At 40.4% G+C, this 26675-nt stretch overlaps 1 protein-coding gene across 1 annotated transcript in view; it reads left to right on the top strand.

The window, feature by feature from the left end:
• The first annotated feature begins 5391 nt into the window (after nucleotides 1-5391).
• The window catches only part of NTN1 (netrin 1), a 394170-nt gene continuing 372886 nt past the window's right edge, over nucleotides 5392-26675 (top strand). Inside the window, 2 exon segments of the mRNA XM_020966510.2 lie at nucleotides 5392-5760; nucleotides 6182-7258. Of these exon segments, the coding sequence (XP_020822169.1) occupies nucleotides 6241-7258 (1018 nt within the window). The 5' untranslated portion in view covers nucleotides 5392-5760; nucleotides 6182-6240.

Genomic DNA, 26675 nt, shown 5'->3' with positions numbered 1-26675 from the left:
CTTCTTGGTCAGAATTATTTCCAAAATAACAGTTCTCCTGACTTTTTTTTCCCAATTTTTGCAGAATAACATTGTTATTGAGGCAAATCATAAATTTATCAGCTGTCCAACACATGCCTAGATTGTTGAAGCCTCTGAATCCCTCCTCAATCAGTATGGAATACCATGGCTCAAGAGCTGGAAGGAATCTTGGAGACCATCTAAGCTAGCTCCCTCATTTTACAGATACCAAGGGGAAGTGATTTATCCAAGGTCACAAAGCATCAGAGCATCAGAGGTGGGATTTGAACCCATGTCCTCTGACTCTAGAAATAGTATTCTTTCCATTGTACCATGTTGTCTCATGTCTAATTTTAATTCTGCCTGATCTGAGTGGCCTATTTTGTAAGCCACTCTTGTCATTCTCCATGACAATATTACTTCTGTTTTTGCTTCCACTGATTTTCCTAGCATCTATTTCCTAAAAGTTTATCTTCTCACATGAATATACGCTTCTTCTTAACATAGCGTATCACTAATTGAACCTATTCTGATTCTTGGAATAAGGCATTTTCACCATCCAAAAAACAGTTGAGACAAGAGAAGAGCTTCAAATATTTAAAACCAGAGAGAGACTTTTTGAGTTGAAATAAATTTTAGAAATTATTTAATTCAACTCCATAATTTTATAGATTTAAAACTGAGTCAAGAAAGATTTGGTCATCAGTCAAAGATATTTATTGAGTTAGTGGCAAAATGAGAACTTGAACTCAGGTCTTTTAATTCTAAGTCTTGTGCTTTTTTTGTTATATTATGGTGTCACATGTGAAGAAGAATATAATTGTGCTGTGCTGCAGCTCTCACTCTGGCGGAAGGAGGCAGTTTTTTTTTTACTTCATATAAGAAAGGATTTATTAACAATTAGACTTCTAGCAAGGAAATGGCCTGCTTTGTGAGTAAGCTTCCCATTACTCCAAGCATTCCAATCAAATTTGAATGATCTGAAGTACTGTGTTTACTACTGGGTACCACAGTTTAAGAACATTGATAAGTTGGATGGTGTCCCAAGGAAGGCAACCAACATGATGGAAGACCATGTCATTTGAGGATTGATTGAAGGAACTTAGGATATTTAGCCCAGAGAAGAGAAGATCCAGATTGGTCCTGATAGCTATCTTACAGTATTTAAAGGGCTGTCTTGTGGAGTAGGAATTAGGTTTACTCTGTTTGTCACCAGAGAGCAAAAACAAAAACAATGGGTAGAAGTTTCCAAGAGGACAAATTAGGCTTGTTGTCAGGAAAAACTTCCTAACAATTAGAACAGGCCTGTACAACATATGGCCTGTGGGCTACCCGCCAAAAGATTTTGGGCAGCCTGAAAAAAATGTAGAGGATGTGAAAGAAAGTAAAGATGTAATGAGTGCTTTGTCTGTGCCCTGCTTAACCCACCTTCCACTAGTCACTACTGTGCCCATCACGTAACTTGGAGGGTGGGTTGCCACTGCTCACTCTCTCCTGTTTGTCACATGATCCTTGGCAACCAACCATTGTTAGTCGGTCTCTAGTCTGAGAGAACTGATTTTATGATAAATAAAAATCTTAAGTAAGAAGTGTAATTAATTTATATTATTTGAAATTTCCTTTTTAAAAATATGCTTTATTTGCAAAATAGTTTAATCATTAATTATACCTTTACCATTTTCAAAAGTTTCATGATGGAAAATGCTATCCACATCCAAAGAAAGAACTATGGAGTTTGAATGCAGATTGAAGCGTACTATTTGCTCTTTTTTTCTCCTCTGTTTTGTTTTGTTTCTTCTTTCTTGTGGTGCCTCCTATTGGTACTAATTCTTCCTTACAACATGACTAATGTGAAAATATGTTTAATAGGAATGTATATCTATAGCCTATATCAGATTTGCCATCTTGGGGAAGGAGGTAGGGAGGGAGGGGGAGAAAAATTTTAAACTCAAAAGCTTACAGAAGTGATTGTTAATAACTCAAAATAAATTAATAAAACCTTTAAAAATTGTACTTTTACTTGGAAAATGAGCCACTAAAAACCTCTCTGCAGCCTGAAGAAGTTCAGCCTATTTTAGTTTTGGCCCCTACCTATTGCCAAGTTGTGCAGGTATGAAATAGAGCTTCCAAAGTGGAATGGGTGTGTGTATATGGGGGGGGCATTGTCATTGATTCTTGGAGGTCTTCAAGCAGAGTCTGGATGGCCACTTGTTGGATACATTATAGTGGATGTTCTTTTCATATATGGGATGGAGTGGATGGCCCCTGAGGTCCCTTCCTTTACCTTCCCTGCTAAGAGATCTTTAATATCCAAGAGGCTGCTATTATTTTTCTCAGTCCTTTTGAGAAGAACAAAGAGAAAGAAGCAGGACAGAAGGGTGATGAAACAGGCTAGCAAAAACCTGACAAAGGGTAGGTAAGGTGGGTAGTCATAACCACCTAGATTGCAATACATAGTTGGACCTATGGAGGCATATTTTTGAATATTACCTTTCTTATAAATACACATATTTTTAATGCCAGAAATTTCTACTTTCCATGACATGTAGGAAACATATTACAGTGTAGTTACCTCCGGTGGGAAGTAATACACAAGGAATACAATTTGAAATTTTCAAGGATACAATTTTCAATCTTTTCTGAGGGTACACAAATGCCTTCCTTAGGCTATATTGGATGATTCTAAGAATAAACTGACCTTTTAGGCAACAAGATTGATTGGGATTGCCCCATCTACCGAACAACCATTTTTCCATGGCCATTCACAACTTTACTCTACGCCACAGCCACCCTCCTTCCTCTCAGACTGGATTAGAATTGCCAACCAGAATTCCCATGTGCTAGAACCCTCCAGCTAGGCAGCTGAAGGAACACAGTGGACTCATTGGAAGAAAGCAAGGAAAAAAAACATGTGCTTTAAGCCAGCTCTGTTAATGGTGTAATGGAAAGACTTCTGTGTTTGGAGTAGCAACCTCTTTGTTCAGATTACAGTTTTAATACTACGTGAACTGAGGCCTCATCTATAAAAGGATGGACTTAGATTAGATGATATTAGAACTTCCAGTTCGAAATACTATGATCCCTAAAGGCATCACAAGGGGGCTAGACTAGTCTTCACTCCACTGAATCACCATAGGACATTAGAGCTGGAGGGGACACTGGATGTCATATGTTCTCTCTCCAACTCCCAACTTCACAGATAAGGAAATAGAAGCTCACAGATCTGAGGTGATTTGCCGAAAGCCACACAGCTGAATAAAGGATGGGCCTATGATTATAACCCAGATCTTCCAATATTAGTTACACACATATGCACATATAGGTACACATACACACGTACATGGATGAAGGGCAGTGAGTTCTGAGGCACAGTGTACCCCCAGCTATTTTTTTTCCTACCTTCTCAGGAGTTCTTTTTTTTTTTTTTTGGCAATGGAGTTAAGAGACTTGCCCAAGGTCACACAGCTAATAAGTGGTGTCAAGCTGGATGTGAACTCAGGTCCTCTTGACTCCAGGGCACATGCTGTATCCACTTCACCACATAGCCACTGACGAGAGAGTGCTTTTACTGAAAAACTTTCTTGGCCTGTGAGAGTCCACTGTCACTTGCTGTCAATCCTATATTCTTATGCAACTACTCGTGAAGCAGGTCCAATAATACCTTCACTACTTTATGAGGATTGAATGCAATGAGGTTCAAATGAGGTAAGGTATGTAATGTACTTTATCAACGAAACACACTAAAAACATCAGTTTTAAAAAAAGAGGCATCTTAACATAATGGATAGAGAGCCCGCCTCAGAACTAAGAAGACTTGGGTTCAAATTCAATTTTTGACACATTGTGGCTGTGGGACAAATCACTTAACTTCTTAGTGCTCTAGGCATCTCCATAAGAGACTTTGTAGACCTGCATTAGATGGCGTTTCTTCACTGGGAGTTTCCCATGCCAATAAAACCAAAGGTCCAGTCCTTAGTCCCATAAATTATCATTATCATTATTATTATTATTCACTCTCCTCTACCCCTACTCCCCTCTACTATTTGATTTAGAGAAACTTTCTGGACAAAACTTACCTTTGACCCCTTAAGTCTCAGTGCTCAATTTCCATAGTGGTTTGCACATGGTAGACCATTAATGAATACTTGTTGAACCCAATCCTCATAAATACTTAGGAAACAGTGGAAAGTAGGGAAATGATGGTTGAAGAGAGCCCTTTTACTGGGTGGGTTAGATACTATCTTCACTCCTTAGTTGCTTCCCTATCCTAAAACAATCCCAACTTTACTATTCAGACACTTTGTGGAGTCAGGAAAGAGAATATTGGAGTTAGAGATCAGTTTCCCCATACTGCTACCTACAGACATCTCACATCAGTCATCTGTAGATCTAGCTTTCGCCCACAACCACAGCTCAGCCTTGGTCACTCTTCATATACTACTTTCTCTCAAAGAGACAGCAATCATGCTCACATAATACACTGTAAACCAGACACCCACAGAGGCAACACTTAAAATGTCCCTCATTTTTACCGGCATTATACACAGCAAGCATGGAGTGGGGGTCGGGGGACAGGTCGGAGGGTAGCAGTTGAGCATCAAATCAGCAGCTTGAGTAAAGAGTGCTGGTATGTTCTTGAACCCTAATCATTATCATTATCAAACAGTGCCTGCTTTGTGCACTGGTTGCACTGGCCCTGTTATTGGATGCTGAGGTGAGAACACATGTGCTGAAGATAAGAACAGGAAAATTATCATTACTCCCTCTCACCCCCACCCCCATTTTGTTTCTTTAAATCATTCCGTTGTCAATCTGGAAAGACCTGTGTTGACCACTGGTCAATAATGTAGCCCCTCTGAGACTCAAATTTCTTCATCTGTAAAATGAAGAGGTTGCGCCAGATGATCTTTTACTGTCACTTCCAGCTTGAAATCCTATGACATGAGGTCCTGCACTCTGCGGATCAAGCAAAATCTTTGAGGATATCCATCTCACATTTATCTAACATACAAATGGATACACGCCTATAGATACACCCAGAATCCAGGGCATAACAATCCATCTGCCAGCCTGGGTCGCCTTCTAGCTCTCTCCAGCTAGGGTTTTGTTGTTGTTATTGTTATTTTTCCCTTTGTTTATGACTCTCTTTCTAGATCTATGCTTTTCTCATCCTGTTTCTCTCTGGGTTTCTGTTTCACTCTTTCTTTCAAACTCCAGCCTTCCCTTATAACTTTCTTCTTTCCCGGGGTTTAAAACTTTGCTTCAACAGTGTAGTCAGATTCTGGGACAGTTTAATTGGCCGCCTCCCCGCTCTCCCAGCTCCGCCCGTCGTTCCCTCTCAGCCCCCTCCCCTCCCCGCTCTTCCCTCCGCCCACGACTCCCACCCCGTGCCGCCACAGCAGCGAAGCCTTCAGTGCTGCGAGTGTGTGTATGTGAATGTGTGTGTGTATGTGTGCGCGCGCGCGCGTGTATGTGTGTGTGTGTGTATGTGTGTGTGCCTGCGCTACAGGCGCGGGGAGTGTCATAACTCTGACCTCTGGCGGGAGCGGCGGTATCCGGGCGGTCGCGTCACTCACAGAGCAGGCGGCGGGGAGAGTGGGACTGCTAAAGGCAGGGCAGCCGAGGCGCAGGGCATGGAACCGGCAAACCCGGTCTGAGAACGCTACCGCTAGCGGGCTCCAAGCACACCGCAGCCACAGACGCGGCTCCCATTCCGGAGCCATCCAAACTTTTTCTTTCTCTTTTGCCCCCTCTACAAAGGTAAAGTCCCGTGCGCGGGTTCCTCGACCAAAGACGCGGACGTGATAGCGGGGTGCCGAGGAGGGATGCCCCTAGCTGCTGGGGCTGCGCGATACCTTTTTCCCCCCGCGCCGCACTTCTGGCTGAAGAGCCTTCGGGGTGGGGGAGGGGGCCTCGGCTAGCTTCGGGGGGCTTTGCTCCTCGGGGTTAAAGGGGACACTTAGCTTCTCAAGATCCTGACAAAACTGGAATAGGCTGGGAAGGCCGGTTTAGGGAATGTTCCTGCCTTGGTCCGGAGGGTGAATCTGCGGGAGGATCTCAGCTATAGACCGCCGGGTTCCCCTTTCCCTGGGGTCGGCGCTTGGTTTCACCTCCCTGCCTGGGGTTCCTGGGTACCCTGCTGCCTCACTGAGCCCGGGTTCCCTCTCTTCTCTTTCCGCAGGCGATTTACGAAGTGGGCGGATAAGTCGGCGGCCGAGCCTGAGGCAAGCTGGACGCAGCATGATGCGCAGAGTATGGGAGGCGCTGGCAGCTCTGGCGGCCGTGGCGTGCCTGGTGGAAGCGGTGCGCGGGGGGCCGGGGCTGAGCATGTTCGCGGGCCAGGCGGCACAGCCTGACCCCTGCTCTGACGAAAACGGGCATCCCCGCCGCTGCATCCCTGACTTCGTTAACTCGGCTTTCGGCAAGGATGTGAAAGTGTCCAGCACCTGCGGACGACCCCCGGCCCGCTACTGCGTGGTGGTGGAGCGCGGCGAGGAGCGGCTGCGCTCTTGCCACCTCTGCAACGCTTCTGACCCCAAAAAAGCGCACCCGCCCACTTTCCTCACTGACCTCAACAACCCGCACAACCTGACCTGCTGGCAGTCTGAAAACTACCTGCAGTTCCCGCACAACGTGACACTCACTCTCTCCCTGGGCAAGAAGTTTGAGGTTACCTACGTGAGCCTCCAGTTCTGCTCACCAAGGCCCGAGTCCATGGCAATCTACAAGTCCATGGACTACGGGCGCACTTGGGTGCCTTTCCAGTTCTATTCTACGCAGTGCCGCAAGATGTATAACCGCCCCCATCGGGCTCCCATCACCAAGCAGAACGAGCAAGAGGCAGTATGCACCGACTCACACACAGACATGCGCCCGCTGTCCGGTGGTCTGATCGCCTTCAGCACACTGGACGGGCGACCCTCTGCGCACGATTTCGATAACTCTCCAGTCTTGCAGGACTGGGTCACTGCCACAGACATCCGCGTGGCCTTCAATCGGCTGCATACCTTTGGCGACGAGAACGAAGATGACTCAGAGTTGGCGCGGGACTCTTATTTCTACGCCGTTTCTGACCTGCAGGTGGGCGGCCGCTGCAAGTGCAACGGCCACGCGGCCCGCTGTGTGCGCGACCGCGACGACAGCTTAGTGTGCGACTGCAAGCACAACACGGCGGGACCAGAGTGCGACCGCTGCAAGCCATTTCATTACGACCGACCCTGGCAGCGGGCCACGGCCCGGGAAGCCAACGAGTGCGTGGGTGAGTTGTACGCCGGCTGCTGTCAGGAGCTTTGGGGCTCTGGCCTGGGTTAGGGATGGGAGAGAAGCAAAGTGGAGGGACGCCGTCGGGTAACCTAGGATGCAAAAACCAACTGAGGGCGTGAGAGGAGCATCTAGAATCCGAGAAGCCGGAGAGCCAGTGCAGAGGGTGGGAACAGTGCTGTGCCCTCCACCTTGTCTGGGGCAAGGAATCATCTATGGAGTGGACTGTGCTCTTGGCGTTAGAGCCGAGAAGCCTTCATCTAGATCCCAGGTTTCTGGTCCCTGAGACCGGTTCCCGCTCCCACCCGGGGGCGCTTTACCTTCTGAGCTCTGGAGCGCAAGGTGAGGTAGAATTTGTAGGTTAGGTGAAAGACGTCAGGATCAGACGCCTGCAGGCTAAGGGTACCCCAAACTAGGGCCCTTAGGACACGAGAAGAGGAACTGGACGGAATTCACTGAAGCTTACTTGACACGTGTGTGTGTGCCCGCCAAGTTTTGAACCTACTCAAAACCCCCAGGAAAGACAGGAAGGAAGAGAAATAAGCATTGTCAGGCAAGGGTTCCATCACAGGAATTATTCAGTAATTCCCGATTTTAATGAGCCCTCACTTATTGCAATAAATGCCTGTATTACTTTTACGTCTATTTGGCTTTAAAGGTTTGATATCAGAACACATCAATATTTTCCAGTGCCAACCTCCATGTGAGTAATAGGTTGAATACTCCCCTCTCTGGTTGGGGGGCGGGGTGTGTGTGTGAAAAGAATTCTAGGCCTCACCAAGTTTGCCTTTGATTCCATTTGCCACGTGAGAAATCAGAGGGAGTTTGTAAATCCTATGAACAATTACAGTCAAGAACATTTTTTTAGTTCGGTGTTGGGTCTATACCTGGTACAGATTACCTTTTAATTCATTGCTGGTTGCTCTATTTCCTTTAAAAAACGAAATTTGTTTTGTTTGCAGTATGTTTATATTAAGGGAAGAAACATGATGAAATTCAGATTAATTACTGTCTACATAGGCAAAGTGCAACAGAAAAGAGAGTTCAGGAATTATTTTGAAAATTCAACTGGACAATGAAAATATAGCTCCCTCCTCCAACCAAACCAAAACAAATAGGGTTCTGGGAAGTTACTAAGGTCTGATATAATCAAGGCCTAAACTTCTCACTTACCAGTAAAACTCACAGTTTCAACTGTGAGAAGAGAAATCTGGCAAAAGTTCATGACTGTGAAAACTTTGAGGCTAAAATTGAAGCTAAAACAAAGGCTCTTTCTAATGTCAGACACTCAAATTGATATCCTGACTTCTACAGGTACACACAATCTTTGTTCACTGCAGATATCCATGCCTCAATTTCCAAATCTGTAAAATAGTAGTATATAAGGTATATTTTAAGTTTCCCCTGCCTCTTATTCAGGGGATGTAATCTTTTAAAAATTGTTGAATAAAAATTAGAGTCAAGACTGAAAGTTATATCAAACTGTGTATCTTTTACAGTTTTTTACTTCCCTTTTTTTGAGTCTCTGGTCTCCCATTATGTCTGCATTCTCTCAGACACACTACAGAATTCTTCAGTCCCCATGAACACACGTTTGGGGTCTGGTTTTGATTAATTGTGTCATGTCATTGTTGAATAGTTTGTACTTTATTACTTGTAGACACAGTCATTTGAGCAATCTCCTGGAAAAAAAAAAGCCTGGAGGTCAAGATCTGGGATTGATGGTTTTGAGGAAACTGTACCTTCCTTAGTTTGCTGATCATCTATTTTTGCACAGAATCCACAACACCTTTGTAGTTATGGGTATTCATTCTCTCTTCCTTTGGTGGACAAAACTAGAAAAGGTATGAAATTCTTTGTATGTATTTTGTGCAGAGGTAATATCTATATGTGTGTGTCTTGGGTTTGGGATCTTCTTCGATCTGCCACTCCTTGAGTTCTAGTCTTTAGAAATGTGCATTTTCTTTTCTTTCTTTCGTGCCATTGAGGGTCGGAATATTGATCGTGTTTGGTCTTTCTAGAACCTCTTTATTGGAGTTACCAAGTCCATAGTTCTACTTTGTACATATATATGGAAGATCACTTTGTCTTGTAATAGGCAGGGCTCCCACGGACAAAGTGAAGTGTATAATTTAGTTAAACTAGCCTGGCATTGGAGTAAAATTTGATTGGTTTGAATGCTGCTCCTTCTCTACTATCACTACTGATGAGATTTGCCAGAGAATTCCACATGCTTTTTTATCTATGGAGAAATAATCTGTGCCTGAATGATGAGAGTAGAACTTAAATAAATTCAGTAATTTAAAAGTTTTTTTTTCCTCACCATAAAAGCAGTGCCTTCACACAGACTGGATTGAACGTTCTGACAACATTGATCAGTCAGCTAATTAATTAAATTAGCAACAAATGAACCAAAAAAAGGTTAAGCAAAATAACTGATTATTTTTGTCCATATCACACTCCAAATAAGCTTGACTTTCTTTTTCTTTAAAAAAGCTTTTTTGGTTTGCATTTGGTAGATGCAGCTTGAAATATCCATTGTAGCTATTCTAATTTGTAATGATTTTTTTCTCTCTAATTTTTAATAGCTAAAATAACTTCAAATCTTTACAATTATTTTGCCTTCTTGCTAATGCAGCAATATTAAAGCAATGTATAATTCCTTTCAGTCGATTTTCTGGTGTTCTGTAGATTAAAATCCAATATTGAGGGGACTGTAAATTTTCAATAGTAAAATAAGTTAGAATCTGGCAGATTGTTCCATCATCTTACAAAGATAAAGCCAATGCAATAATTTTCAAGGAATTTACAATTAAAGGTTGAACTTTTTACAGAAATGAAAGACTCTTAAACAATAAAACCTATAATGGAGTTATGTGAATGAATTAGTATGTGACAGGTGACTTCTTGAGGAAGTATTAACCGAATCTTTACAATACTAATTTTGTGATATACATTTTTTTTCATCATAATTCAATCTTGTGAAACTAATTCATACTTTTGAAATACTTTATCCAGGATATGCATACCCTGAGCAAAAGGAATAGAAAGAATTAGAAAAGAATAGAACCCACAGGGACATGAGACTTAAATATCCAGAAAGCTGTCTTGGTACAGATTAACCCTGACCTCTGTGCAGTTCATCTTTCCCTTATGAAAAAAATCAAATACGATTTTAAAAAGATTAAATATTTTCATCTTCTTTGTGGATCAGAACAAAAATAAGACTAATATATTTTCAAAATTTTCAAATGTGATAAAATAAGTCTTTTGAAATAGGACCACAATATTTTTCATATTGTTATAAAGTACATGTTAGTTGCCTCCTTTTCTGCACTGTTTCAAGGTAGAGGTCTCTATGGTATAAACATGTCCACTTGGAAAGGCAAGATTTATTTTAAATTCTATTTAGAATTTCTTCCCAGAAATAATTCAAAACAATGCAAAAGACAAGACTATGTATATATAACATTACAGTCCTGACAGCTCTCAGTGGAATAACTAAATACTCTCTTCCGCCCATATGTATCAGTGTGTTCTCATGCTTTTATACATGTGTGCATTTGCATTCATCCATGCATGGTGGGGGTGTACATCCAAGGGGAAATGCATGAGCAGTTTTTCACCACCTGGGTTTCTGGGTTTTCCCCACTTTCTTCTTCTAAGCATCTGAAGAACATATTGTGTTTCATAAATTATTGACATCACTTTTAATCAGCGTTCCCACTGATGTTGGAGGACCTGTGTTAGTATTTAGTGCCTGATGAAGCATGGTGCTAAATCTTACTATAGGGGTGTCAGCATGAGACCTTTCCAGTTTGTTGCAGGACAAACTTATGAAAACTTGTTCTGCCACTCATTCTAGGGCTTTGCATCACCCCAACTGTAATTTAAAACTTATATAAAAGATGGCTTTGCAAAGTGAGCTCCTTGCTGGGCCGGTGCTGGACTCCCGTGGTAGTGAGGTACCTGCAATTTGATGCTCACAGCAGTTTCAATACAGCTTAGAATGAATCAGTACCCTTTACAAATGACTGATCTACCCAAGGATTCCTACGTGCTGCCCACTGATCTTCCTGGGAAGGATACATTTGAAATGTAGAGAACAAAATCAGCAAAAATCTCTGCAAGAATGAGAGGGAAAATTATTGTTTTTGGTAATTATTGTTCCATTAATAATTTGATAGCTCATCAGAGATTCAAGGGACCTTAGAGATCATCTGCTGGGTTTTTTTTTTTAACCTGGGATCTGTGAACTTAAAAAAAATTTTTTTAAATAACTATTTCAATATTATTGGTTTCCTTGGTAATCCTGTGCATTTTATTTTATTCATTTAAAATAATTATTCTAAGAAGGGTTCCGTAGGCGTCACCAGACTTCCCCAAAGATCCATGACACAGAAGGTTTAAGAACTCCTGAAATCCAGTCTCTTATTTTAAAGAGGGAAAACGGAAGGTCAGAGAGGTTGAGTAATCTAGGCCCTGGACTGGAGTCTAGAGTGGGTGCTCTTTCTTAGAGTGTTTCTTTGTAGGAAGAGAGTGAGGAGAACCTGTTGTCTCTGTCAAGGATTGGAGTTGGTTACACAACTGATAACATATCAGATAGATAAGATATTGTATATTAGGTTTTAAGCTTTATCTTAGCTGTCAGTCTAAGCATAAGAAAGCCCTGAGGTTAGAAATGAAAGTGAGGGATTTGAGTATTTACCTGTGCACACTCATTACTCAGAGTTATTGTTTATGGATAAGAGTTTTATTAGCTTTACTGATTTTACTCCTGCTTAGTTCTATAAAATTTTTTTCCTTCAAAGGAGATGAAACAGAGCTACAAATCAGAAAGCCCCAGCTGTTTTCCCCTTTTGGCCTAGTGATATGGTTGCCTGACTCTGCCCTCCAGCATCTCAGGGCTTCCAGGAAAGCCAAAATAAATGAGCAAATTAAAGGAGGCTAGGAAGGAGTTAAGAAGTGTGATGTAGTTAAAGAGAGGGGTTTGGTGGGAAATGGCATTTCTGAGTCCCTGGTGTGAAGCTAGTAAGTGCTGTTTAAATGTGTAAACAGTGTGGGTAGGTCATTTATCTCTGTAAGCCAGAGCAGCTGGAGCAAGCACCTCTGCTGGCATTCTCATTAGCACCTGGTGGGCAGGAACTCCCAGCACTACCCAAATAACGTGGAAACATTAGCCCAAACAATGTACCGGGCTGCCAAAAGACCAAATGAGGCTGCTTCCGACTTTACCCAATAAGTGAAAAGTTTGTCAGAGCAACCCTACTGGGGCTAGACTCTGCTTTTCCAGGATCAGCTAAGCTCTCTGTTTGCCCTGCCCAGACTTCTCCCTGACCTTCTCCTGTAGAAAAATGAGATCCTCAGAAAAGTATTTGAGAATTCATGTCCAGAGTAAATATTGGAAAGAAACATTTTGAAATTCAGATGTTCCCTGGAAGGAATCCCCTCCTTGTAGCTCACAGCTGGTATCGATATTCCCTCCTTGGGGTGAGTTGTGCTTTTCATTAAGCAAATTTTTTGTCTTGGGATTAAACCAACGTTGTAAACTTTTATGTTTACACTTCAAAAGTCCATTGGGTTGTTATCCCTGTTATCTTGATGGCTTCTACAGTGTCTGTTGCACACAATGGCTTCACTGTAATAAATTGCTCTCTGGGGACTTCAATTATAAAAGTCTTAGCTGGGGATACCAAGTACAAATACTTTGTAAGCAGTTCTTTTTCCTTCCCTTTCCTAAGCAGTAATCATACCTTGACTTTCTGCACAATCTTCCGTTGTGGAATCTGAGAGTTCTAAGTCTAAGAGACCATCATTAATTAAATTGAATATTTTCGAAATGGTCCATAATCTTTTGCAAGATATTTGGCTTGGTAAAGGTACTTATTTGTACCTTCACAAAGGCAGAAGAAGGAACCTAGGATTTCACCTAGGCCAGTTTATAGAAGAGGAAACCAAGATCCAGAGAGAAGAACTGTGACTCACCCAGGATAGCACAACAAATATGTAGCAGAGCCTGGATTAGACTGAGAACTCTTGCCTCACTGTTCGGTGTTCTTTGTATATTGGCTGCTTGCTGGCTAGAAAACTTGGTGGTGAGAGCACAGCATTCAGAGATGGAGTGATGATGCATTTGGCACAGAGCTAACCAGCAAGTTATAAAGGAAAGAGGCTAAAAGCCACAAGGAACATATAGCACTGGGAGTTGCAAAAACTAGTTATAATGTGGAGGGATAAAAATAGCTGTGAATGTCACTAATCACAGAAAAGTCTATTGATCATATATTACTCCATTCCACTACCTCTGTGATAGCCCTAGAGTATGAGCCATAAACCACAGACTTGTTGAAAATGCTTTACAGTTCAGGGCAAGCCCTGGTATGGAAAACCCCAGGATACTGAAATATATATGCTGCTGTTTTGGATATAACTTGAAATAAATGGCCTGAGACTTAGAAATCTTAGTCATAACAAGATATTTATTCTAAGAATATTTATTGTCAGAAGGTTAGACTTGTGTAGTGCCATATAACCTCTAGATACCCAGTATTTTAGTTGCATTGAATAGGAGGCCCACAGGACCTCTGTAACAGTTCTGTAGTCTTAATACAAACAGTGTCCAAACTGTGGACTCCAAAATAATAGACTCTAATTTGCATCTGTTTAGCATGTAATTTACACGTTGTTCAGTCAGCGCCAGGCCCCATGGAAATCCTCCTGGCCACTAGTACTTTGCTTTTGGTGATATTTCTCCCTTGTCTTTCCCAGTTCTCAGTCAAGTCTTTACCTAGGTGAACTATGTGACTGTACCCTTTTTATTGGGAAAGGATAAATGCCCTGCCAGTGGTGTACAAGTGAGTCATTGACCCAGGTTGAATCCCCATCTTGTCCAACCCCCTCATTCCACAAATGATCTCAGAGTTTCAAGTCCTGTGATACAGGGTTGTAGTCTTTGGCTCCAGACCCTTTCCTTTGAGTTCTAAACATCAGGCAGTACGACACTTTCACTTAAAATGGACATTTCTCGAAGAGGTGTTTCATAAACCTCTTCTTGAAATGCAAGGGAAGAGTTCATTAACCACAGAAAAATTATCCCAGTCCCCTTTTGTAGTAGATTGAGTGCTGTACGTGGGAGGTAGAAAGACATGAGTTCAGACCCTGGGCAACCATATAGGCAAGTCTGTGATCCCTAGTTTCCTCATTTATAAAACAGAGACAACACCGACCTCACAGAGATGTGATGATACGCATTTCACTTTATGAATCTTAAAGTGCAATATTATATGTGTGTGGAGGGGTTGAGGGCATGGAGTAGCATGGCATAGTGGATAGAAATTTAGGAAGACTTGGCTACCTCTGTACCTGCTGGCTGTGTGCTACTGGGCAAAGTCACTTAACTTTTAACTGTCCCAGGCAACTCTGAAAGACCCTAAGTTGCAATGGAGAGGCTGATCTGCACAGGAAGGGGAAATCCCTCTACTAATGAAATCACAGGTCTGGTTTTTAAAAAATGAATATAAATGTCATTTATTATTAATCATATTGTTACTATTAGGAGTGCTAATAAGAAATAAGGGTAGCTTGCTTGTAATGTAAAGAGCTCTGGATTTGGCATCAGAAGACCTGGTTCTTTCACTTCCTCCTTGACCTTGGGCAAATCACTTCGCTTATCTGAGATTCATTTTCCTCATTTGCAGAAGGAGAGGGTTGGACAAGAGGATCGCTAAGGTCTCTTTTAGGTTTTTGCCTCTGTTGGATCTACTTTGTAATATTTCAAGTCTTCCGTAGCCCTTTAGACTTGCTGAAGATGCCCAGGCCTCCATCGAATCACGGAAGGTTATTTGAGATCTGAATGGATCTCATTTTGCAAGATGAAGAAGAAATTGAGCATAGAGGTAAAGCCACTATTTTTTTCTTTTAAAAATGTCACATGGGCGATCTTTTAGAAAGATCTGTCCACCCCCATCCCTTCCGTACGACCTTTCCTCATAACAAATAAATTACAGTTAACTAAAAACCTATCAGCGTTTGGCTGTGTCTAAATACTGATATCTTTCACAGTTGTTTTCCTTTACATTATTGTGGTCATAATGGAAATAGTTCTTTTGGTTTGACTGCTTCCTCCCTTCACAAAAATCCATCGTCCAGATACGCTGGACTTCTTGTTGCTCTTCATATGCAGCTCCATTTTCTGTCTCTCTGCCTTCTCTCTGCCTCTTAGAATGCCCAGTTTAATTCAGAGCTCAGCTCGAGCACCACCTCCTACATGAGGCCTTTCTAGGAGTAGCTGGATGGTGTAGTGTAGACGGAGCTGGACTTGTAGTCAGGAAGGTCTGAATTCAAATCTTGCCCTAAATACCATCATTGTGACTCTAGGCAAGTCTTTCAACCTTTCTGTGTCTCAGTTTCCTCATCTATAAAATGAAGAGGATGGGCTACTTGGCCTCTAAGGCCCCTTCCAGCTCTAAATTCCTATGATCTACCTGTTAGTATCTACCCCTCTGAAATTTCCTCGTATTTATATTGTATTTATATTTATACATTCTCCCGCCCCCATAAACTATAAGCTCTTTGAGGGCAGGAACTATTTAATTTTTGTTTTACTTAATGCGTAGTAGGTACTTCATAAAAGCTTATTGATTGGTCAGTTTTTGTTGTCCCAAGTTACCTCTGAATTCTTATTTATAATATTTCAGTTAAAAATTCTTTCTATTACACATATCATAATCTAGCCATTCCCCAATTTTCTTTTTTGTTGTTAATTTAACAACCATCAACAAACACAAACATTTCAATATAGATGAAGATCATAAAAGTAACTGTGAACTTTTGTTAAGTATGGTTTTTAAAAATATATACATCTAATTTAAATCCAGCAAATTAATAACAAAATTATTTTACTTGTTTGAGTCATTTTCATTACTTTCTGTTCTGTGCTTGGAAAAAATAGTTTTTGACGCTCTCTTTTGGCATTGCTATCCCTACCACTAATTTGACCTCACCTTCCCCAGAGAAGGCCTTCCCAGTAACAGATAAGTATAGTTAAGGCAAACAAATCAACAATGGCCAGGTCTCATTATACACCTTTAGTCTATCACCTTTCAGCTTAGAGGTAGGAGGTTTATTTTGTCATTAGTCTTCTGAATCATATTTGGTCATAGCATTAATCAGAGTTCTGAATCCTTTCCAAATTATTTTCTTTTACATTTTGGGCCTGGTGAGTACTTAGATTGGAAATACACTTTCCTCCAATTGTTTACTATTACGGTGAATTTCGCTATACTTTTTTGCGTATATAAGACTTTTTCTTCTGTCTTTATTTTGCTTGGACCAAATGCTTAGTAGTCTGTCTGTCGTTTTGCTTGTATTTATATTGTATGTGTATATTAATATGTATATTATATATATGCTTAGTACATAGTAAGTAAGTGCTTAATAAATGCTTTTTGACTAACTGATATTACCAAGTCAAAGGGTATGTCTAGTTTAGTGACTTGTCTACTATAACTCCAAATTATTTTCCAGAATGGTTAGACCAATTCACGGCTCTGAGTGTGAGGTGAAACCTCAGAGCTATTTTAATTTGCATGCTTTATTATTAGTGATTTGTAGTACTTTTTCATGTTATTATAGACAGTTTGCATTTATTCCTTTGAAAATAGCCTATTACGCAGAGCCAAGATGGTAGTGTAGCAGGAAGCAATCCAGCTGAGCTCCCATGCATAAAAGTGCAAACAGATCTAAAAAATAGATTAGACTAAATCCTGCTGAGGAAGTGTAGAAAAAATCATGTTATTTGTCCACCCTGACTTGGTGTAAGGAGACAGACTTATGTCTGCAGAGGCCAAAGAAAAGGTTGGTCCAGGAGCATGCCACCTGAGAGTGCTCCAGTGCCCAGGACCACAGGAGGATCCAGATCCATATCCCAACTCACCCCCAGGCCTGTTCCAGGGCACCTCAATGGGTACAGGTATGAACTGGCAACTTTGGTATCAACTACCCATTTCTACTTCATAGATCTAAGGTAGACTGAGAAGGGGACCTGTCCATTGTGGGTGTCGGTGGGAGGGATTCTCAAGTAGTGAGGCCCTGGGTGGTATACCAAGAAAGGAACATTTTCAGAGCCAAGCAGCAGTAGTTTGGCTTAAACCCCACGTGCAGAGCAAGATCTCATTTCCATCATTTAGCTTAGCCAGCAGAAAAAGGAAAACCAAGGCAGGAATCCCAGACTGAAGGGGAGCCTACAGTTCTGTCACTCTGAACTAACAAGACTTTTTTAAAAAAAAATATAATACTTCATTTGCAATCCTAAAATTTTTTTATACATTTAAAAGCATTATTCTGAGAAGGGGTCCATAGGCTTCACCAGACTGCCAAAAGGGTCTGTGACATAGAAAAGATTAAGTACACCTGTTTAAGTCTTCATCAGGATTCTTTGTCCATTTCTTTTCATGTAACTTGGTACTCTGGTGTCTCTTTCCCACAGAGTGCTAAGCAATCTCCATTAAGACTCATGGTACCACTTTGTGGCTTGGGCTTTCCCTTGGAAGAAGAGGTTCTTAAACAGTTCCTTTCGTGAACCTGCATTGTCTGAGTAATTCACTGGCTTTGCTGTCCAAGTAGAATGCTGTGCAAGGACTGTGAAGACTATTCTCTTCTTTTCTCTAGCAGAAAGATCCATTACCCAAAATATGAAATTTGGAAACTCTCAAACTTGGAGTCACCCATAATAATAACTCGCAAAGCTGATATTGTCCCCCTCCAAATCTACCTTCTCTCGCTTGAAGGCTAGAGTCTGGGGTTGCTATACCTAAGAAACCCGCTACCAAACACAGACACACACACACACACACACACACACACACACACACACACACCCCTTTTCAACACAGTAGTTTTTACAAATATTGTCCATGGGCTTTCTTTCTGGGTGACGTGCAAATGCACACCTGTCTTTGCAATATGTTTCTATGGCAAGTTGCCATCTATTCCTTCGTGGAGGAGAAAACTGCATGGGTACAGGTTGACCTCCCTCCACAGCCTGCCAAGTATGTATGTTTTTCCTGATACATGCTGGTCTGTCTTCTCAGAATACAGTATAGGGGAGGGGAAGGGAGAAAGAGAGTGATCACCTCACAACTAGATTATATAGATCACAGAATGGTGTGACTCTACTCCCTCCCCATTACTAATCAGCCAATCATCTTAAAGGCATTCCTGATTATAGGAGTTTTCTGTGTCTTCTGAGCAGGAATGCCCACCTCCATGGGAAGGTGTGCCTCAGATACCTTCAAACTGTAGAAGAAAGGCTTTTAAATCATCTCCATTTTCAATACTGTAAGAGACATTAGTATGTGTGTGTATGTGTATATTTATAAGCATTGCTACTTGGAGAAAGATTCAAAGGGTAGCATTACCCCTGCTAATTTAATTAAAACTCTCTCTTCCTAGGCAAATCTTTGTACACTTTTTAATATTCTGAAACAAAGACAAAATTTCAAGATTTAGGCAAGGATTCAATTTTAGGCTAAATGTGTCTGATTTATCAAAAATCACTTGACAGTAGTAATTTAAGATGGTATGCCCTAGAGAATCATTTCTCTAGTTCTTTTAAATAGATTGATTAAGGGCCAGGTCTTGCCTTGTCTGGGTACCACCTTAACCACCTTTCAGGAGAACCTGAAACTTTGACTTAGTTTTCCCTTTAGAAATCGGTTCAGTCTTTGAAAAGAATGTTAAAAAGACTCAAAACAAGGAAATTAAGCACTAAAGAGGTTTCCTACTCAAATGGGACCAAGATTTTAGAAAAAGAACTGAGAAATTATGACTTCTTATTGTTTACCACAGAGGAAATGAGAGCTTTAATGTGATTTCGAATTTCACTTCTGTGTGCCCTGCATATAAACCAATTTGAAGTATAATCTATGGTCATTAATTCCAAGGTCTCATTTTGTGCCTGCTGATGTTAAGAATGCCTATAATCAGTTATCAATATCTGTTACTCTAGTTTGTTCATTATAAATATGGAGCTCTCCATGTTTCATTTTAATATAGTGGATGCAGCAAAATAACTGCTCCAGATGTGTTAACTGTAGTGGCACATTAATGTTGGTGAATTGCCTCGAATATGCGGCAGGTTAAGCTGTTTGGGTACAGAAAACAATGCACAGGGGTGGAGACAAAAACCTAGAGTTCAAACACATTTGAGTTTCCAGTCCTAAGATCTTCAAAATAGCCATCAGAATGTTATGCAGATTACTTAAACTATCTGGAATCACAATGGCTCAATTTAGAATCTAGAAATCATAGTATTCTATTGATTAGCTTTCCAGTAGATGGCCTAATCTCCTAAGCCATAGCTATTATGAAATAGGTATTTTAAATCTTTATTCTGATTGTTACAATGTACCCATGGTTGTTCTGGTAATGTTTAACAAATGATTTGGATGGGAGTGGGTGGTGGTGGTTAGGGTTGGGGGGGATATACATGTGACACACTTTATCAGCGTGCATTATCAACGTTTTCCTGATCATTTTCTTCAGTCTTAAACCCTACTTCATATTGTTTGGTACACTGAAAATTTAACAGTTGTCTCACTGTATAAGCCAGATCCAGCAAACTTCTGAAAATATCCATGTTATCTTGAGAGTATACAGCCTATTCTTTGTTCAATGCAACAAATCTTATTATTTATTGAAACTACAACCTCATCTCAATTTTTTTTTGTTCACACTAAAATTGTATGATTTTAAAGGTCAAAAATTCTTTCATTCAAAAAACCTGTTTGTTTATTTTTTTTTTTAATTCCAGGCACTCTTCTGAATAGACTAGACTTTTTCAGGAATTTGATCTCCCAGAAATCATGGACTGCTCAATCCCACATCTGTCCTTCCCGGAGTTTCTGTGTCTGGGCCTAGACTCCCAAGCTATAGATGTGGAAGGTGTATTGTGAGTGACTGTACTCCCAACCTGAGAACGTGTAGGAATAATTCATGGTCATGTGTCAAAAGGGAATCCTGACTTTTTATCATGTAGATTGTTGGGCCAGTATTGATGAGTGAGGCCATCATGTATGTCTTGCATTCAAGAAATCCTGAGCCTCAATGTCTGATTTGTCCTGGTCTTTCATTAATGAAGGAAGGAGAGTTCTTGTGTGGTTGCCCAGTGCAGAAATGATGTGGCACCCTCCCAAACCCACCTGGAGCTGATTCACTTGGACTTTTGTCCTAAGGACAGTGGTTTTTTCTAAGTGTACCAACTGGTGTTCTGTGTCTAGGCTCTTATGTACATTCTGGATTGAAATTGTAGTGTTGTCGTTGTCCCATAGGTATAAAATCTTGGTATTATCCCATGGTCCTATAACCATTAAATCTTACCTAGCGAGATTTAGGTCACACAGGTTCTAGTCAGGGTCCTCACTTGTTCCAATCAAATAATTATCCTAGAGAAATGAGATTATTGGGAAACAACAGCTTGTTATAGAGTCATTTTTATAATCCCTAGCATAGCATTTTCAACTGTCTATTTTCATTTCCAGCTTTATATTCTATAGTAAGATAGCAATGAGGTCTTCAAACCATATTATCAGTTCTAGAAACCACGATTATATCTGTTCTCTTAAAAGAATGCTGTAATATCAATATTTAGAATATTATGGTTGTAAATGTCAACAATCTGTATTCCAATCATTACAGATATTTTTATTCCAGAATGAACACTTATAATCTCTTTTCCTTAAGAACACATTTGTAGCTACTGATTTAGGGAAGTAACAGGTGAAAATCCATAACAATAAGGGTAACTGGCCGATTCAAAGTCTAGTTAACAATAGGTCTCACATTACCTGCTAAGCCTTTCTTTGTTTCCTCCAGAAAGGCATTCAGCAGGACTAGCTAAAAGGGATTAATGCACAGACTTTATGTCCTGCAAGTAGTAGAAACTACCAGAAGGTATAGTCTTTTTGATCTGGAGTGGAAAAATCCTCTTCTTTTAAATGGAGGAGAAGTTATTAGCACAATCATCTTGTCCTTTTGCTTAGAATTCCATAGGCGTATCAATACAGGCTTGAAGATCCCAGCTTTTATCAGCAGTTTTGGTGGTTAACAGATTTGGTTATAAATGTCTTTTTTGACTGCTTTGTAGGGTAAGCTTCAGTTCGTCCTAGAAACATATATACTAAAAGAAGATCATATTCATAAATGAATGTGTGTGTATGTATACATACATATAGTACTGTATATATCCAGTACTATGTATCTTTACATGTTGTATGTATATACATACATGTATATATGTATTATATGTATATATACATATTGCATGTATATATATACATGTATATATGTATTATATGTATATATGTACCTGTATATATAGATAGATAGGACTGTTTAGTGGATGGATAGATGTTTATCCTGCAAAGCAGTCCCCTCTTCCCCCGAAAAAAAGCCTACTAAAAGAGCCTAGTGTGGAAATGGCATTTAGTTATTTGAATAAAATAAATGGCTTTTAAAAAATGTTCTTTGTCTTGATTTTTTATCCCAGTATTTTGTTATTGGCAGATGGTACAGCACTTATTAACTTTTGGACTTTAGCAAGTACCAGATCCCCTCTTCTCTTTTTATTCATGTGTGTTATACCAAGCATGGGAATGAAGCTTTTTTTTTCCCCTCCCAAACATTTATTGGAATTTTGCCAAAATACGAGTAAAAATAAATTCAGTGCAAACACAACATGCAGATATGTCTGTGAAATTCTTATAACAGAGATGAGCCTATGAAGGATCACTTTAAGAAAAAACACTGGTCTTGTAAAAGTCCACAAACTTTGTTACTTTCTGTATGCCAAGCCCTGTGCTAATTCAAATTATTCAAAGAATGGTAAAAAAAAAAAGCTCCTTGTTCTGAAGGAGCTCACAATCTAATGGAAAGAGAGGATGAGAAGATGTAAACAACTACGTACAAACAAGATATATTCAGGATAAATTGGATCACAGAGAATGTAGAGGGAAGTAAAATGTAAGACTATTGGAAATATAGAAAGAGATCAGGTTATGAAGGGCTTCAAAAGCCAAATATAAGATATTATATTTGATCTAGAAATTAATAGGAATCTGCTGGAATTTGTGACAAGGCTGGCCTTGTCAACAGTCTGTGCTTTAGGAAGGTGACTTTGGCAACTGAATGAAAGATGGATTAGAGTATGGTAGTAGACACTTGAGGCAGGAGACCCATCCACAGGCTGTTTCAGTAGTCCAAATGTGAGGTTATGAGGGCCTGCATCAGGGTGAAGATAGGGGCAGAAGAGAGAAGTGATCCTATACTAGAGATTTGGAAAGATAGAGTTGACAGGGTTTGGTAATTGATTGGATATAGGGGGTGAGGGAAAGAGGGAGAAATCTATGATGACACCTACGTTGCAAGCCTCGGTGACAGGATGGTGCTATACTCCAAAGTGGTAGGAAGAGGGGACAGTTTTGGAGAAAAGATAAAGGGTTTAGATTTGGACATGTTGAGTTTAAGATGTTTATAGAACATCCAGTTTGAGATATTCAATAGACAATTGAAGTATGAGGCTGCAGATCGGGAGAGGTTAAAGTTGGGTAAATCAATCTGAGAATCATTTGCATAGAGATGTTAATTGAATCTATGGGAGCTAATGAGATCACCAAGCAAAACAGTATAGAGAGAGAGAAGAGGGCCCAGGACAGAACCTTGTGGGAGAGCACAGGAAATTATCTAACAATTATTCCTAGTGTAATGATTCTATCTATCTAATAATTTTCAAATTGACTTTTTACTGTAGTTGTACGTAGAAATTCTGGGGTCCCAAATCCACCAACCAGTAGGAATTTGATTGGAACCTCCTGAGAGAAACTGGATTAGGCCTTATTGTCTAGCAGGAGTCTGGCCTAAGCCTTAACTTGAATAATTCCTACAGTATTTTCTGCTGCACTGTGAGTTCTATAGTGGGCCTATTGTACGATTTTCTCAGCTCTTCTGTATATCTCTAAACATAGGGTCACAGGGCCATAGATTTAGAGCAGGAAGGGACCTTAGAGGTCATCAAGTCTAATCTACTCTTTTTACAATTGAGAAACCTGAGGCCCAGAGAAATAAAGTGATGTGACATTAAGTGTCTGAGGCAGGATTCAAACACTAGACTTCCCTCCAAAACCAGTCATGTAACTACTGTAGCATGCTATCTATTAAGTCCACATATCCTAAACAAACCACCAACAGTGTGGAAAAAAGCAAAAACAAATTTGCCAGTTGGGAAACTCTGGATGGAGAACCACAAGGTTTGTGGGAATTCCCAAAGAGGGCTGAAAATGATTAAGCTCTTGCTCCCTAAATGGGGACGTTAATTCCACTTTTGATCTCCACCCTCCACTAAAGAAAATGGCAACGAAAAATCCTTGATACCGGGTCACACAATATTAGACTCGTCTACCAAACAGTTGTTTCCCTCTGTAGATTGTGAATAATCCGAGATTGCTGAAATTAACTTAGTCCCAGAATGGATAGGAGATATAACATTTTAAGAAAGACCGACAGCTTTAATAGGGGGCATCATATAAGGCAATTACAGACATGCACATGAACAGACCTGGCCTTTAAAATGGTCAAATTCTGTGAAGCTGAATGAGGATTCAGCAAGACGGGGCAGCTCTAGCCTCTAAGAGATCATATAAGAATTCAAGAGGTCCCTTTATTTATGGAATTGTGAAATTATGGAAATTTTTTAAAGAAGGGCAGTCCAGAGTCATTCTTAGGTCCTATCAGGCAGTGGGAATTACTTTTGATCCAAAAGTACCAAAAGATGGGGCCTACACCTTATAATATCATCAGGCTGATTGGGGAACTCATGAAGTTGATCAAGAACTTCCTCAATTAAACCTTTTATTCATTAATTAATTAGGATATTTATTTTGGAGGGGGAATTTAATGATAATGATACATTTGTATAGCACTTACTATGTGCCAGGCAATTTACTGTTATTTCATTTGATCCTTACAATAATCCTAGGAGGTAGGCGCTATTGTTATTCTCATTTTACAGCTGAAGAAACTGAGGGAGACAGAGGTTAAAAAATTTTCCCAAGGTCACAGCTAGTAAGTATGAAAGCGAAGACTTGAAGCCAGGTGTTCAGACTACATACTGTCTAGTGTATCACTGCCTAACTCTTTTCATCAGCATTAGTATAGTGCACAGATATTAATCTGAATTCATTTCTAGCACATTTGCATTTTCTAAGAATATTCAAAAGAAACTACTCTCAGTCTAGGTCACCAAACTCGGCTTCTTTTTAAAAACAAGCATTTGAAGGGGCAGCTAGGTGGTGAAGTGGGTAGAGCACTTAGCCCTGGGGTCAGGAGGACCTAAGTTCAAGTCCAGCCTGAGACACATAACACTCACTCACTAGCTTTGTGGCTCTGGGCAAGTCACTTAACCCCAATTGCCTCACCAAAAAAAAAAGCATCTGAGAATTACCAAAGGGAAAAAGAAAACTACTATGTCTTTGGAGGGAATGGCATTCATATAGTATTTACTGTGTGCCAGGCACTGTCCTAAGTATTTTACATATATTATCTCATTTGATTCTACCAACAGCCCTGTGAGGTAGGTGCTGTTATTATTCCCATTTTACAGTTGAGGAAACTGAGATAAATAGAGGTTAAATGATTTGCCCAAGGTCACACAGCTATCTGAGATTGGTTTTGAACTTGGGTATTTCTGACTCCAGGCCCAGCACTCTATCCATTGCACAATCTAGTTGTTTCAGGTAGGTTTTCCTCTTATTCCAGTACATCATTGAAAGAAGGCTTTGGAGGGCCATCTGTTTCTGGTGGTATTAGATCGGTCTTGCCTTTGTAAGTCTACTGGACGCTTGGGTTGGTCTTGAGTACATCCATATCCACTTCCTGCTCTCTGGAGGTACTCTGCAGTCCTGGTTGTGACCAAGATTCCCCTGTGTGGCTGAATAAATGATGAGAAGACAGTTAACTTTTCCTTCTCTTTTTCTTCTTTCCCTTTCTCAGCTGTAGAATATTGGGAGACAGGCTGGATTTGAGTGTGAGTTCTTAGGAATGGCAGTTGAGGGTTTTTTTTATAGATCCCTTGCAGAGCTACTATGAAGAAAACAATGTGTATACCTTAGAGCATTATACCAATGTGGAATACCATTGTTTTCCTGGGAGTTCCACACTTTAAACTCAGCCCTCCAATTGAAGTCTGTAATTTTGAACCTTATTTCCCCTCTGGTTCAACATCAACTTTTCCAGTCTAGTTTCTTCTTAGAAGGGTAACTAGGTGGTATATAGTAGGTAAAGTCCTGGGCCTAGAGTCAGGAAGACTCATCTTCCTGAGTTCAAATCTGGCCTCAGACACTAGCTGTGTGATATCCTGGGCAAGTTACTTAACCCTATTTGCCTCAGTTTCCTCATCTGCAAAATGAGCTGGAGAAGGAAATGGCAAACCACTCCGGTATCTTTGGCAAGGAAACACCAAATGGAGTCATGGAGACTCGGACATTACTGAAAATGACTGAGAAACAAAATTCTTCTCAGAAACATTGTTAATGAAGACCAGAAATTCTGTTTTGTGGATACGCAACCACTCCATCTCCAACTTCCCTCCTCTTCTTTGCTTTTTGAATTCTTGTTTATCCTTTAGAACTTAAATGCCACTTCCTCTAAGAAAATTTTTTGATCTCCCCTAGATTGGTAATGACCTTTTGCCTATTGGATGTTTCTACCTAGGTGTCCTGTAGGCATCTCAATTTCAACATGTCCATAACAAAACTCATTATCTCCCCCCACCAAAAAAACAAAAACCCCCTAAACTCTCAGACAACAACCAACAGCTTCCCTGTGTTTGTCTAGAGCCCTTTCCTTCCCAATTACCTTGTATTTATTTTGTATATACTTATTTATGTACATATCTCTCTCATAGAACATAAGCTCCTTGAGGGCAGAGACTGTTTCATTTTTGTCTTTGTATCCCCATACCTTCTATTAAGTGCTTGGCACATAGATACTTCTTTGTTGATTAATTCCTTTTATCCTTTCCCCCCATCCCCCACATATACATAGGGCTTTTTTTTTGTGTGTATCACATAAGTTCACTTTTCAAGGCAATGTATATTATAGTTATCTACCTTTCTATCTTATCTCCCATATAGAGTGTAAGCTCATTAAGTGCTGGGACCCTGTCTTATTTAAACTTCCTGTTTCTTCCAGCACTTAGCACAATGTTCTGTGTATAATAGGTACTTAACAAATGTTTGTTGAATAAAGTCAGTCAACTAGCATTTCCTAACCCCCTACTATGTGTTAGACACTGTACTAAGCTCTAAGAATACAATGAAAACAGTCTCTACTATCAAGAAGCTCACTGTCGAATAGGGAGAGGG

Source organism: Phascolarctos cinereus, unplaced genomic scaffold (genome assembly GCF_003287225.1).
Source record: "Phascolarctos cinereus isolate Bilbo 61053 unplaced genomic scaffold, phaCin_HiC Scaffold_5;HRSCAF=322, whole genome shotgun sequence".
NCBI classification, from domain to species: domain Eukaryota; kingdom Metazoa; phylum Chordata; class Mammalia; order Diprotodontia; family Phascolarctidae; genus Phascolarctos; species Phascolarctos cinereus.
This window is presented reverse-complemented; position numbering and strand designations above follow the sequence as displayed.